The sequence below is a fragment of the Adiantum capillus-veneris genome, chromosome 19 (genome assembly GCF_014529385.1).
Source record: "Adiantum capillus-veneris isolate H3 chromosome 19, ASM1452938v2, whole genome shotgun sequence".
Taxonomy (NCBI): Eukaryota; Viridiplantae; Streptophyta; class Polypodiopsida; order Polypodiales; family Pteridaceae; genus Adiantum; species Adiantum capillus-veneris.
The window spans coordinates 17,937,534-17,949,825 of NC_140949.1; the positions used below are offsets into that span (position 1 = coordinate 17,937,534).

Genomic DNA, 12,292 nt, shown 5'->3' on the forward strand with positions numbered 1-12,292 from the left:
TCACTTGATCAAGTTGTGTCCTAAGTTGAAGGCCAAAGAGGCTAAGAAGAAAGAGGGTGGTTCCACTGCAAATGCTGGTTCCACTACAAATGCAGCCATTGTTGAGTCTTCTGTGAAAGGAGACTGTGTTGCTAATGTTGATGCAGAATGGGCTTTTAGTGCAGAGTGCACTTACAATCCTGCTGTCCATGATGCATGCTTGTGTCAGTTGCTGCAGATTCACATGTGTGGTATTTCGACAGTGGTGCTACAAAGCACATTACCTCACATCGTGAATTGTTTACCTCTCTTGAGTCTGTCCCTCATGGGAATTCCGTCACTTGTGCCAACAACGCCTCTTATCGAGTTCAGGGAGTTGGAAAGACTGAATTCCCTCATGGGTATTGAGTCACTTGTACCAACAATGCCTCTTATCCAGTTCAGGGAGTTGGAAAGATTGTGCTTACTGCTACAAATGGAAGTTCTTTCACACTTGTTGATCCACTTTATGTACATGGGATCAAGAAGAATCTCTTATCTGTATCCGCACTTGCTAGACTTGGACTTGTAGTCAAATTTGTGGATGACAGATGCACAGTTCATGATCTCAGTTTTGGTGATGAAATTGTTGCATATGGCCTTTTGTGCCGTGGGCTGTATAATCTCACTTTGTATAACAAGTGTGGACAAAATTTTACAAATTCTGTTGCAGATTCAAGGGCTATTTCAGATTCAAAACTTTGGCATGCACGTTTTGGTCATCTGAATTTTGCTAGTTTGCTGCGTTTGCAGAAATCTGATATGGTTGCTTCTTTGCTGCCTCTTGAAGCACCTCTCAAACATGTTTGTGAAGGCTGTATTTTGGGTAAGATGCAACGTTCTACATTTCCAAAGGATGGTTCAGTTCGGGCCACATGCAGGTTGTAGCTTGTGCATAGTGATGTTTGTGGGCCCATGCAAACTCCGTCCTTGGGGGCAATTACCTGTACTTCGTGACTTTCATTAATGATTACTCCAAGCATGCATGGGTATTTTCGCTTAAAGCGAAGACCGAAGTTTTTATGTGCTTCAAACAATTTCTTGCTATGGCTGAAAATGTCTCGAAATGTACTATGGGCACCCTCCGTTCCGATCGAGGGGGGGAGTATATGTCTCATGAATTTAATGCATTTCTGGCTAGTCGTGGAATAAAACACCAATGTACAGTGTCTTATACACCTCAAAAAAATGGTGTTGCTGAGAGAAAAAACAGGTCACTGACGGAAATGGCACGATGTATGGTCAAAAGTCAAGCTTTGCCGCATTCTTTTTGGCTTGAGGCCATCATGTGTGCCACTTATGTACTTAACATGCGTCCTACGAAAGCTTTGCAGTCTATTACTCCATATGAAGCATGGCATGATAGAAAGATTTCTATTGAGCACATGCGTGCTTTTGAATGTTTGGCATATGCTTTGGTGCCACAAGTGCAGCGCAGAAAATTGGATGATAAGGTTGTAAAATGTATTTTTGTTGGTTATAGTGCTAAAAGCAAAGGTTACAGGTTGTATCATCCGCAAACAAAACGTATTCTGGTTTCTCAGGATGTAGTGTTTGTGGAAGATTCTGTTCAGCCCTTGCTGTCATGTACTAGAGACAATAATGTAAGCTCACAGGACATTTATGACACTTTGTTTCCTCTTTTCAATGGTGGAAATACGAATGTAATTTCCAATGAGGCAAATGTACAGCCTATGGGGGTTTCTGAAAATGTTTTAGATCAGCTTATTATTACTGATGCAGATGTACATGATGTACTTGATGAGGAAAGGGCAGAAAATGAGCAGGCTAGAGACATGCCAAAATGGCTGGTGCACACTTTGTGTGACAGTAAATTGGATGCACCTTTGCCTAGTCGTACTCGTGAACAGGCTCTCGCCATGCATCTTATGCATCATATTGTTATGCTTTGGCTGTGTCTAGTTTACATGATGTTGAGGAGCCTCTGTCTTTTGATGAAGCACATAATTCAAAAAATTGGATGGCTGCCATGCAATCAGAATATGATGAGCTTATAGAAAATGACACATGGACTTTATGTGATTTGCCTCCTGGCAAAAAGGCCATTGGTACGAAGTGGGTTTACAAGTTGAAACGCAAGCCGGATGGTGAGATCGATCGCCATAAGGCTCGACTTGTTGCAAAGGGTTATGCACAGCAAAAAGGCATAGATTATGAAGAGACTTTTGCTCCCACTTGTCGTATGACTACTATGCGTTTTCTATATGCATTGGCAGCTCATTTTGGTTGGAAATCAGACATTGTTACTGCTTTCTTGAATGGTGACATATTTGAGGAAGTTTATGTAACGCAGCCTCGCGGTTTTTTCATAAAAGGACAAGAGGACAAAGTGTGCAGATGTAAGAAGGCTTTGTATGGGTTGAAGCAATCTCCTCGTGCTTGGTATGAGAAAGCTGACACTCATTTGGTTAAACGAGGCTTTCGAAACAGTCCAACAAAAAGCACATTGTATGTAAAGCGTGAGGATGATGTATTTCTCATTGTGGTTCTTTATGTCGATGATTTGCTGATCACTGGACCAAATGAGAGACATATTGCTGAATTTAAGGCTGATTTGAATGCTACTTTCAAGATGAAAGACTTGGGACTGTTGCATCATTACTTGGGTATACAGTTTAAGCCGTGTGATGGTGGTATTGCCTTGTGTCAGAAAAGTTACATAGAGACATTGCTATGTAAGTTTGGACTTGAGGATTGCAAACCTATTGCCACTCCCATGGAAACAGGTTTGAAGTTGAGTCTACATGATGCTGGCGATCCTGCTGATGTCACTCTTTACCAAACTGCTGTTGGCTGCCTTATTTATGTATGCAACACGAGGCTAGATATTCAGTTTGTAGTCTCACAGGTCAACAGATTTATGCATAGCCCAGGGTCTAAGCATTGGCAGGCTGTCAAGAGGATTTTCCGCTACCTTAGTGGCACTTTACATCTTGGCTTGTTTTATCCCAAGGAGGGATCATTGCCGCCAGACTTACATGCTTTTTCGGACTCAGATTGGGCTGGTTGTTTTGACACGCGAGTGTCCACAAGTGGTTTTTGTTTCATGCTTGGCAGTTCATGTATATCATGGTTGAGCAAGAAGCAACCTACTGTGGCCACTTTGAGTTGTGAGGCTGAGTACAGGGCAGTCTTCATAGCTACGGTTGAGTGTATATGGCTCAGACGCCTTATGGATGATTTGGGTGTTGGATAGGACACTGTCAACACTATCTACACTGACAGTCAGAGAGCATTGGCAGTTGCGAGGAACCCAGTTTTTCATGCTCGCACAAAGCACATTGAGGTGCATTACCACTATGTCAGGGAGAGGCTCTCAGCAGGAGAGATCAGCTTGGCTTATGTGCCAACACACGACAACCTTGCAGATCTTTTCACAAAGGCATTGTCTCGTGAGAAGCTTGAAGCTTTCCGCAAATCTTTGGACTTACTCCCCTTTGTGGACTGATCATGTCCTCAGGGCATGGCACTTCCCTTTACTCATGTGCTAGCTCTTGTTCACCGCATCACTCTAGGGGGGATTTGTTACCATATACATGTGGTAGTGATGTGTGTGAACGCACTAGGACTACCGGGGCATTTTTTCCCTCTTTTTCCCCGAGCATTGTATATACGCCCATCAATCTAGGGCTATCTATCTTTCCATTGCACACTAAGTAACACTCTCTATTGTGTGCCTTGAGCTTCCTTCGTCTTCTCCAAGCTGTGAGTGTTTCTCTGCAACCCCAATTCCAAAAAAACCTCCGAGCATTGTATATACGCCCATCACTCTAGGGCTATCTATCTTTGCATTGCACACTAAGTAACACACTCTCTATTGTGTGCCTTGAGCTTCCTTCGTCTTCTCCAAGCTGTGAGTGTTTCTGTGCAACCCTAATTCCAACACTTTTTTGAGGGTATAGAGTGTGTTCACCACCCTTTTTCTATTGGCTTGTTTCTAATTAACCTTAATTCCAAAGGGCTCCTAAAGGGTTCATATTTTTTCTAATGTGTTAGGCAAGGGGAAAAATAACAGGGGGATGGAAGATTTGTTAGGCAAAATGAAAAAGCCAAGGGAAATCGAAGCCCTTGGGGTGAATAAGGTATTTCTTGTGATGGCTTGGTTCACCACATTCTGCATGACTTTTCACTCTCGAGTCATCGCACGGTTGCAATGCCTAGTGCACAAAATTCTGTGGAATGGTTTAGATGGTTCCATTGACACAGGATCCCCAGTTCATTGGGATAGAATTATATTGCCTAGAGAGGAGATAGGCTTGAGGATTATTGGTCCACAGAAGTAGAGCACGCTGGCATTGCTTGTCAAGCTCATAGTAGGCGGATTGTTTCCTGGCTCTGAGCCTTGGAAACAATTTCTATACCATCCTTTGCCACAAGTCTCTCCTTCGTTTGGGTCTATGGATAGTTCCGAAGCTTGGTGACTGACCATCAGATACATCATAATAGGCTCCTTTGGATATGTCTCATTTGTCACCCTTGATGTGCTACTTGTAGAGGATTTGCGTCTTGGTTTGATGCAACACCCACATTCTTGTGTGGAAGAATAGAGAGGCAACCACTTTTTTGGAATGAATAAGTGATAGATTCAAAAGGGTGTCAAATAGGAGAAAGGACACACATTGAATGGGCTAGATGCGATGATGATCTCACAACTTCTTTACATCATTCGTCAAAAGCCTCTATGGTTGGTGCACAGGTCGTTGATGCTACCTCTAGAGGGTTGCTGTTGGTATGAGATTGATGAAGGACCTACTTTTTGTCGAGAGTACTCATGGTATGCCCAATATGGGAGGGCACAAAGTAGCCTGGCAGTTTTCAACAAACGAGGAAGGAGGTTACTCTAGAGATGCAATCATGGATCTCTTTGTTGTGACCAAGCACAATAAGCCTTCGGGATGCTAGGAAGGATTTGGACCAAGGCAGTAGGCTATAGGCTTGCATTTGTGATAATGGATTATAGCTGGAAAGTAACTTGAACTTAGGGGACATGTTGCTCAGCATGTTGCCAAGTGCGGTGCCATTGTTGCCAAAGTGAAAGTTGATGAGGTTTCAGTTTGAGATATCATCTCGTGAACTGCTATTATGACCCCATTATGATAAGACAATAGGATACAAAGAGATTGGGCTACTTTAGGAGGAAACCATATGATGGTTAGTACGTACACTAGGTACAGTCTATTTGCTAGAGCACAAGTTGCTGACGCTCTGATGTTTAGATGTTCTCTCAGAGTGCACTTATGGAGTAAGGAATGGTCCGTCAGTGACCATTCCCCATGATCACTGTGACTGCATGGCGACTGGTGGGGGAACTGGGAGCCATGGGGGGAGCAGTGATTATGGAGGAATGGTCATTATTCCTGACCGTCTAGTGTCACTCGGAGGAGAGCCAAACACAATTATTCATAATGTTGTGCACAGTCCTTCTTCAATGTGCTGATTTGTTATATGCTGATTGCATGCTGCTTGTGCGCATTCCGTATGCTGATTGCACGCTGCTTGTGCGCATTCCGTATGCTGACTTATCAAACGCTGGTTGATATTCCGGGTATTTGCACAACATGCGCAGCGCAAAGAAGTACTAGGTTGTTCTCATCAAATGCAAAGTGAGGTCCTCTTTCCATGTGCGATCACCTATGTTGGACTCTGCTTATTGCAAGGTGTGCTAAGCATGAGTAGGAAAAGTTGTTTTTATTGGATAGAAAGTGAGGGCCTCGCTCTCCAAATGCATTCAGCTGTGCTTGCAGCTCGCAGACAGGTGGGTTATATTACCACTTTTATTAATATGTGGGTCAGTATGATGCACAGGGCAAGGAAGGAGCATGTGCTAAACAAGCTAAACGCAAAGATTAAGAGAATGTTTGCAACTCAATAATAAGAATCCTTTCTTTTATTTGGAAGGGATAAGCACCTCCCCTGTGGGCTCTAGTGGGTGGAGAAAAAAAAAAGAATCCTTTCTTTTGCAGGTTCAAATCTCCCGTCGGGTCCCCTCTAGAGGCACACCTTGTGCTCACTTGGTGTTCACGTTGCTAGGGCTCTTGTGTTTGAACACTTGAGTGCATCCTCCTCCTGGGGCGAGTCACCCGAGGAGGAGGTTCCTAGCTTGTTGCTAGGAGTTCTCTCTGTTGGAAACAATACATGTGATGCATCAATAGGTGGCCATGGTGATGCCTACGCTTGGCTCTTGCCTGATGGTACACAGCCCTTGCCCGACCATGGCTAATATTTGGAAGGGATAAGCACCTCCCCTTGTGGGCTCTTTGGTGTGTTGTTAAAAAAAAAAAAAAGAATCCTTTCTTTTGTGACCTCATGAAAAGCCCGTGATAAGACAAGGGATTTGAACCAAGACATTAGGAAGAGCTGCCCGAGAACAACTTGGTAACAAGATACTGATGTGAGATGTACTCTTGGGTGCCAAATCATTGGTAACAATGCATCATGATGAAAGTGCAATGGCGGTGGAGTTGCTTACGTGCATGTCCCCTTACTCTAATGCTTGCCAGAGTTTCCATTGATAAGCCAATATCAGATTGGTTTAAGTTGAGAGGTAGTTACTTCCTTTTTTGCATCTTGGTGATCCTCAATACTCAAATCGGCTGATCCATTGGCACCACCAATACGGTTATGCATCAGTATATGATTTACAGTAGGCTTTTTGAGCTCCTCTTGCTGGTTGGTGCACCGTTTGTGGCATAATTATATCCACATTATCATTGTCCCACCCTCGCTGCCGCATCGCTCCAGTCTATGCAGACTGGCCTCAATGCAGGCAAGTCATCAAGGTCCCAATGCAGGTTTGGCAGGTGGAGTTAACTGATTCTCACTTATAACTTTGAAGTTACCTTTTGTTTTCCTACAGAGAGAGAATGTCGGGATTAAGAAGGCACTTACAATGTTCCAAACAGAAACTGAATTAAAGCAGTCGTAAGGAGCCTAATGGCACTCCCCCCGGCAAAAGTGCACTTACCCAGCAGGCGGAAGAGAGGGACGTTGGGCTCCCGAAAGGCAAGTGCCTGAACGCGAATTGGGACACGATGGGCCTCTGTGTGCCCCGATCGTCACATGATCGCCGGTGTATAGCACAAAATCGCTTTTCCTTGTAATAAAGTCAACATGTCAACAAGGTAAACCCAATGGGCTCCCCTGAGGAGGTTTACCGTCCAATATTGGGCAGAAGACGATATGGAAAGCCACTGGCTTGCCTGCAAGCCACACAATACAAATGTAGGCTTGTTGGATGGACGAATGAATGTGTGTGTGCGTGTGTGTGTGAGAGAGAGAGAGAGAGAGAGAGAGAGAGAGATCCCACAACACCTAAACCCCATGTAGACAATACCATGATATCAAATTATAGATTCAGCAAAACAGATTAATACAAAAATCTTAAGACTCTGCCAATATCAAACATACATGCTGGACTTGGCGTCAGCAATGACGGCAACCCCCACACATTTCTGGATTGGCAAATCATATTATCAACACTGATTCCGCACACACTCATGCACACATCAGCAGATGCAAGATGCATGCTTAACACTTCTCAACATTCCAGAGGAAAAACTACCAAATTTTAAAACAGCCTCCTTACAAGATAAAGCCCAGCAGCAACTGTGGTAAACATGATGAAAGCAGGATAAAATCACTGCTGAATACTTTAGCCATAGCTATATCGCTTTTCATAAGTATACATTAAGCACATGATAACTGGTGCTAATTAAATGGAAAGCTTACTGTTCATACTATACCCATTCAAGTCACTTGCCCTACACCGATACACGACTAATTATACAAATTTGACTGGCATATATTTACACAATTTAGGAGGCATCAGTAAGTATAAAATTATGAAAATGCATGCTGAAGCAAATCATGAATGACAACAATAACTTATATGCAGGATGAAAAATGATCAATAACATATGATCACAACAAAAAGTATATTATCTTACTAGAGAGCTCGGTAGAAGGCGACCCCAGGACACATGAAAAGTGGCGCCCCGTGCCTCTGATGTCTCGATCATCTGCGCATGCATGCATGCTCAGACTCAACAAAATCAATAGCCTCCATGGGAGAATTGTAAATATAAAGCAACAAGAGCAAAAAATCAAGTTTCTGAGGTAGCTTTACGGGGGGCAAACATAATGAGAAGCACCCCACCGAGGGTGATGACAGAACCGATGCAATCCCAGAGGTCTGGCTGCTGCTTGTCGAGTGCCCATCCCCAGAGGAAGGATGCACATATGAAAAACCCACCATAGAGCGCGTAGGTGCGGTTGAATTCTTCCTTCTGCAAAGTGGGCAGGATGCCGGAGGTGATGAGGACAATGCAGCCGATGAGCATGACCCACCATTGCCAGCCTTCCCGGCGCCATTTCCAGATGCACCAACCGCCGCAGACTTCACATGCAGCAGCGCCGATGAGCAGTCCTATGGTAACGGCGGATTCCGAGGCAGATTTTGCAAGCGTCATGGTCACCGAGGCCGAGCAACCATGGGAGAAGATTGAGCTGCCTCTGTGCAAGCGCAGAGAGGGAGAGAGAGGGAATGTCCGGCTGCGTGCATGCGCAGGAGGGAGATATAGACAGAGAGAAGAATTCCCACAAGTAGCTATACTCCACACGTCGTGGTTTGCTTACAGTAGACTTGGAGTTCTTATTCTGGTAGTAACAGAAAAAGAGAAAAGTACACATACTTTTCTCTCCTCAGTCCTCCCTCCTCTCCTTTTCGATAAAGAGTGCACGCAGTCAACCTACCTGCTGAGTCCTTCCTCTAAAAATTTGTCTTAGATTACTTATACTAGTATGTGACCCACTTGGCAACTCTGCTACATGTGTGTCAATTGAAACAACCATTGTTCTCCTTCCCTTCACAAGGAGGAAAAATGTGGGCAAACTTGCCTATGATTCTCATGTGAGCGGTTATAGTTCTTTAATATACTTGTGCATCAACCATCACTATAACTACTTCTAGATAACAATGTATGACAACACACAAGGTCTACATGCCCTCCACATTCACATCAACCAAGCACAAATCTATCTTTTGGATTAACAATATGTCTATCTTTTTGAGTGTAAGATCGAACAACTAATGAAGAGTAGTTACTCTCCACATTTTTGTGGAATGACCAAGGACAAATCTCCTTCTAGTTGATCATGCCAAGCTCCAACATTCTCCTCTTAGTCATGGAGAGTTTGTCCCCCTCCCACTGTCTCTATCTATGTGTGTGTAAGATCGAACAACTAATGAAGAGTAGTTACTCTCCACATTCTTGTGGAATGACCAAGGACAAATCTCCTTCTAGTTGATCATGCCAAGCTCCAACATTCTCCTCCTAGTCATGGCGAGTTTGCCCCCCCCCCCCCCCCGCTGTCTCTATCTATGTGTGTGTTCAAGAATCATCAAGTCAATTTGAGGTCTCTTGGGAATGAATTAAGTAATGGTCTCCCTTCGCATGATGTCTTGTTTTAACATCCTATGTTTCTCTCTAAGGAGGCAGCGAACTTGCGATTAGGCTAGAGATGTGCCCCTCACACAATTGATATCGGACCCTGCTGAGTGGTAGTGGCCCTCTAAATAGACTAATAGAGAGCTGGTATCCTTCTATGATTATAGTGTTTGCATTGAACGACGAATTCTTTAGATACATTAGCATCCCCTCTCACCATCCTTACCAATCAAGGCATTGGTCATAATAGCAGCTCTCCCATGCTTCTCTCGTGTAGTTTTGGTCTTGCATTTAGGGCATCACATTCAACTAAATTATCAATTGCTATTTGTTGGCACTTAGGATGCATGTACCGGCCATGAACCAACATGCCAACATTACACCACATAGTAGTAGAAGAAACTTTGCCATTTGTATGCACAACTGATTTGGTGAGCAGTGTGTCGTTTGCTTCTCAAAGGAAATATTCATGATGGGTGTGTGACCTGGGGGTGATTGCACGACTATAGCAACTTTGTCTCTATATGTGGATAAATTTCAAAATTTACAGGTTGGATTGCACTCGATCTAGCTAGCATGTAAGGCGCATGTTCTTTGTTTGTGTACATTTGGGCACCATTGGCGCCTTAAAATGTGAGGGCAATGAAAGAAAAAAAGTTCACTCAATCGTTTCTCTTTGCAAGAGTTTTGGGATCATGCTAAAAGAAAGGGCGTGCTGCAAAATATACACACACATATACACACATGGAGCACACATGCATGTTCTTCTTTGAAAGAGAAAACTGTATTCAACCATTCACATGCTTGCCCTTACCCATCTTTTATACCATAGTAGCCATTTGGCTTAGCTCCCACTCCCTTAAATGTGAGACAGAGCATTGAGGCACTACATGGAGGAGAGTCTCTTTTTGTACGCTAATTATATCCCTTAACTATTTGAGAGTGCGATCATCATACCCTACATGAGTGCTCATCTTTTGATTACATTGAACTTGCTTTACCCACATTTTAGCCCATACCATGGCCTACATACCTTTCTCTCCTAGCCACTTCATGGATTCAACTTGTTAGTGGCCACCCTTATATCCATAGTCTTCAAGCAATTTACATGTTGTACTTGGTCCCATAGGTCAATCTGACCTTTAAGGATAATCTCTCTCTCTCTCTCTCTCTCTCTCTCTCTCTCTCTCTCCCGTTAACCTTTGAGGTCACTGTGATTGTTTCTATGATATTAAAAGTTATGTCCCCCTCTCCTTGTATAAGTATGTGAGCATGCAAGCCCTTGAGTTCAAGAATCAGCATTCATCGGCTAAAATTTTTAGGTCTCTTGTGATCTTCTTCTTCTCTCTCTCTCTCTCTCTCTCTCTCTCTCTCTCTCTCTCTCTCTCTCTCTCTCTCTTCTAACTTGCTATGCAACATGACGACTTGTTGCCAACAATGTTTGGATTGGATAAGGTTTGCCTAAAATTAATAGCTGAGAGTCGGGATTAGTTGGTCTCAAGATTAACGGGTCTCAAACCACGTCACTATGAAGAAAAATCTCTCTCTCTCTCTCTCTCTCTCTCTCTCACACACACACACACACACACACACACACACACACACACACACACACACACACACAGGCTGCATGTCTAGTTTGTAGTATTAAAATGAAGCATGTGAGAGGCTAAGAGCCTGGTCGCGTGTACCAGCGAGCCTGCTTTCTGCCCGGGCAGGAGCCGGATCTTCTCTCTCTACCTATCTAATCGTGGTAGTTAAGAGCCTCAAAAGGGGCATAGCCTTTCACATGGTTGACTTGGTTGACTTTTGAGGCCCTGTCGGCTAGCAAGAACCTGCTCAAGATCTGTCTCATCACTCAGTCAAATCAAGCTTTTATCTTTGAAGCCACCGATTTTCTTGACTTGCAAACAAAGCTGGAAGGCTATTTAGCCGTTCCAAAGTGGCCAGGCTCTAAATGAAAGCAAAATGACATGGAGACAGTCCTACAATGGAGACACGTCATGGAGGCAGCCAAAGTAAATAATCACGACTAAGAGACCGGAGTCATCATTTCTAGGGGGAGGCAAAGGGCTCACATTAGGTATGCAACACCAAGGAGGATTCAAATGAGTAAAGGATTGCTAACTCCAAGACCAAGGCCAATACCCTCTACTGGCAATGATTATCCTCCAATGCAATCACATCAGTGTTTTGGAAAAATAATTTTTCAAACATACAAAATTGCTTTCCTTTATTTTCCAAGAGGAAATTTTGAAAATTAGGTTTATTTTGCAGGTTTTAACACTATTTTTCTCTATTTTGGGACATAATTTCTCCATTTTCTCTTGCCCTCAACCGGTATTTTTGAAATTAAAAACGGCATGATATTAACCTGAGACATACTTTTCCCAAACACTGAATTGAAGACCCGCCTTGCACGATCGTTGCCGTGAGCACTGTACCAGCAGGCAATGCCACCTGTCCCCTTGCAAAACCCCTTTTTTCTTGCCTATGCGAGGAGTTTGAGATGTAAAAACTTGGGAAAGCTAAAAAGCTTGGATGTTCACGTTGGAGCTCTCAACATTGTAGCATCCACTGACTCACCAAAAAAGATGAAGAAAGTGTGGAGATGGATGTGGGACTCTCTCTCTCTCTCTCTCTCTCTCTCTCTCTCTCTCTCTCTCTCTCTCTCGTGGTGTGGAGGGCCGCAACTATGCAAAAATGGAGTCCGTCGGGATCAAGGGTGGCGGATAGGCAGCGGTAGAGGAGTAGGTGGCTCAACAAGCGCTTGTGGCAAGTGGGACATGTATTGAATCCAAACTCTT

The 12,292-nt window shown here is 43.7% G+C and overlaps 1 protein-coding gene across 2 annotated transcripts; it reads right to left on the bottom strand.

Moving 5' to 3' along the window:
• Positions 1–5,908: 5,908 nt before the first annotated feature.
• LOC147433639 (uncharacterized) lies at positions 5,909–8,666 on the bottom strand. Of its 2 annotated transcripts, XR_015185284.1 has the most exons (4): positions 8,195–8,648; positions 7,986–8,057; positions 7,004–7,238; positions 5,909–6,889 (listed from the first exon to the last, which is right to left on the bottom strand). XR_015185284.1 is itself a non-coding variant. In XM_086490297.1 (3 exons), exons 1-3 carry the CDS (start codon positions 8,505–8,507, stop codon positions 7,153–7,155), a joined length of 471 nt encoding a protein of 156 aa, XP_086346423.1. In that variant the 5' UTR covers positions 8,508–8,666; the 3' UTR covers positions 7,000–7,152. The 2 variants fall into 2 exon arrangements, 1 of the variants encoding a protein (XP_086346423.1); XM_086490297.1 differs by lacking the exon at positions 5,909–6,889 and having other exon boundaries at positions 7,000–7,238; positions 8,195–8,666.
• Positions 8,667–12,292: the final 3,626 nt, after the last annotated feature.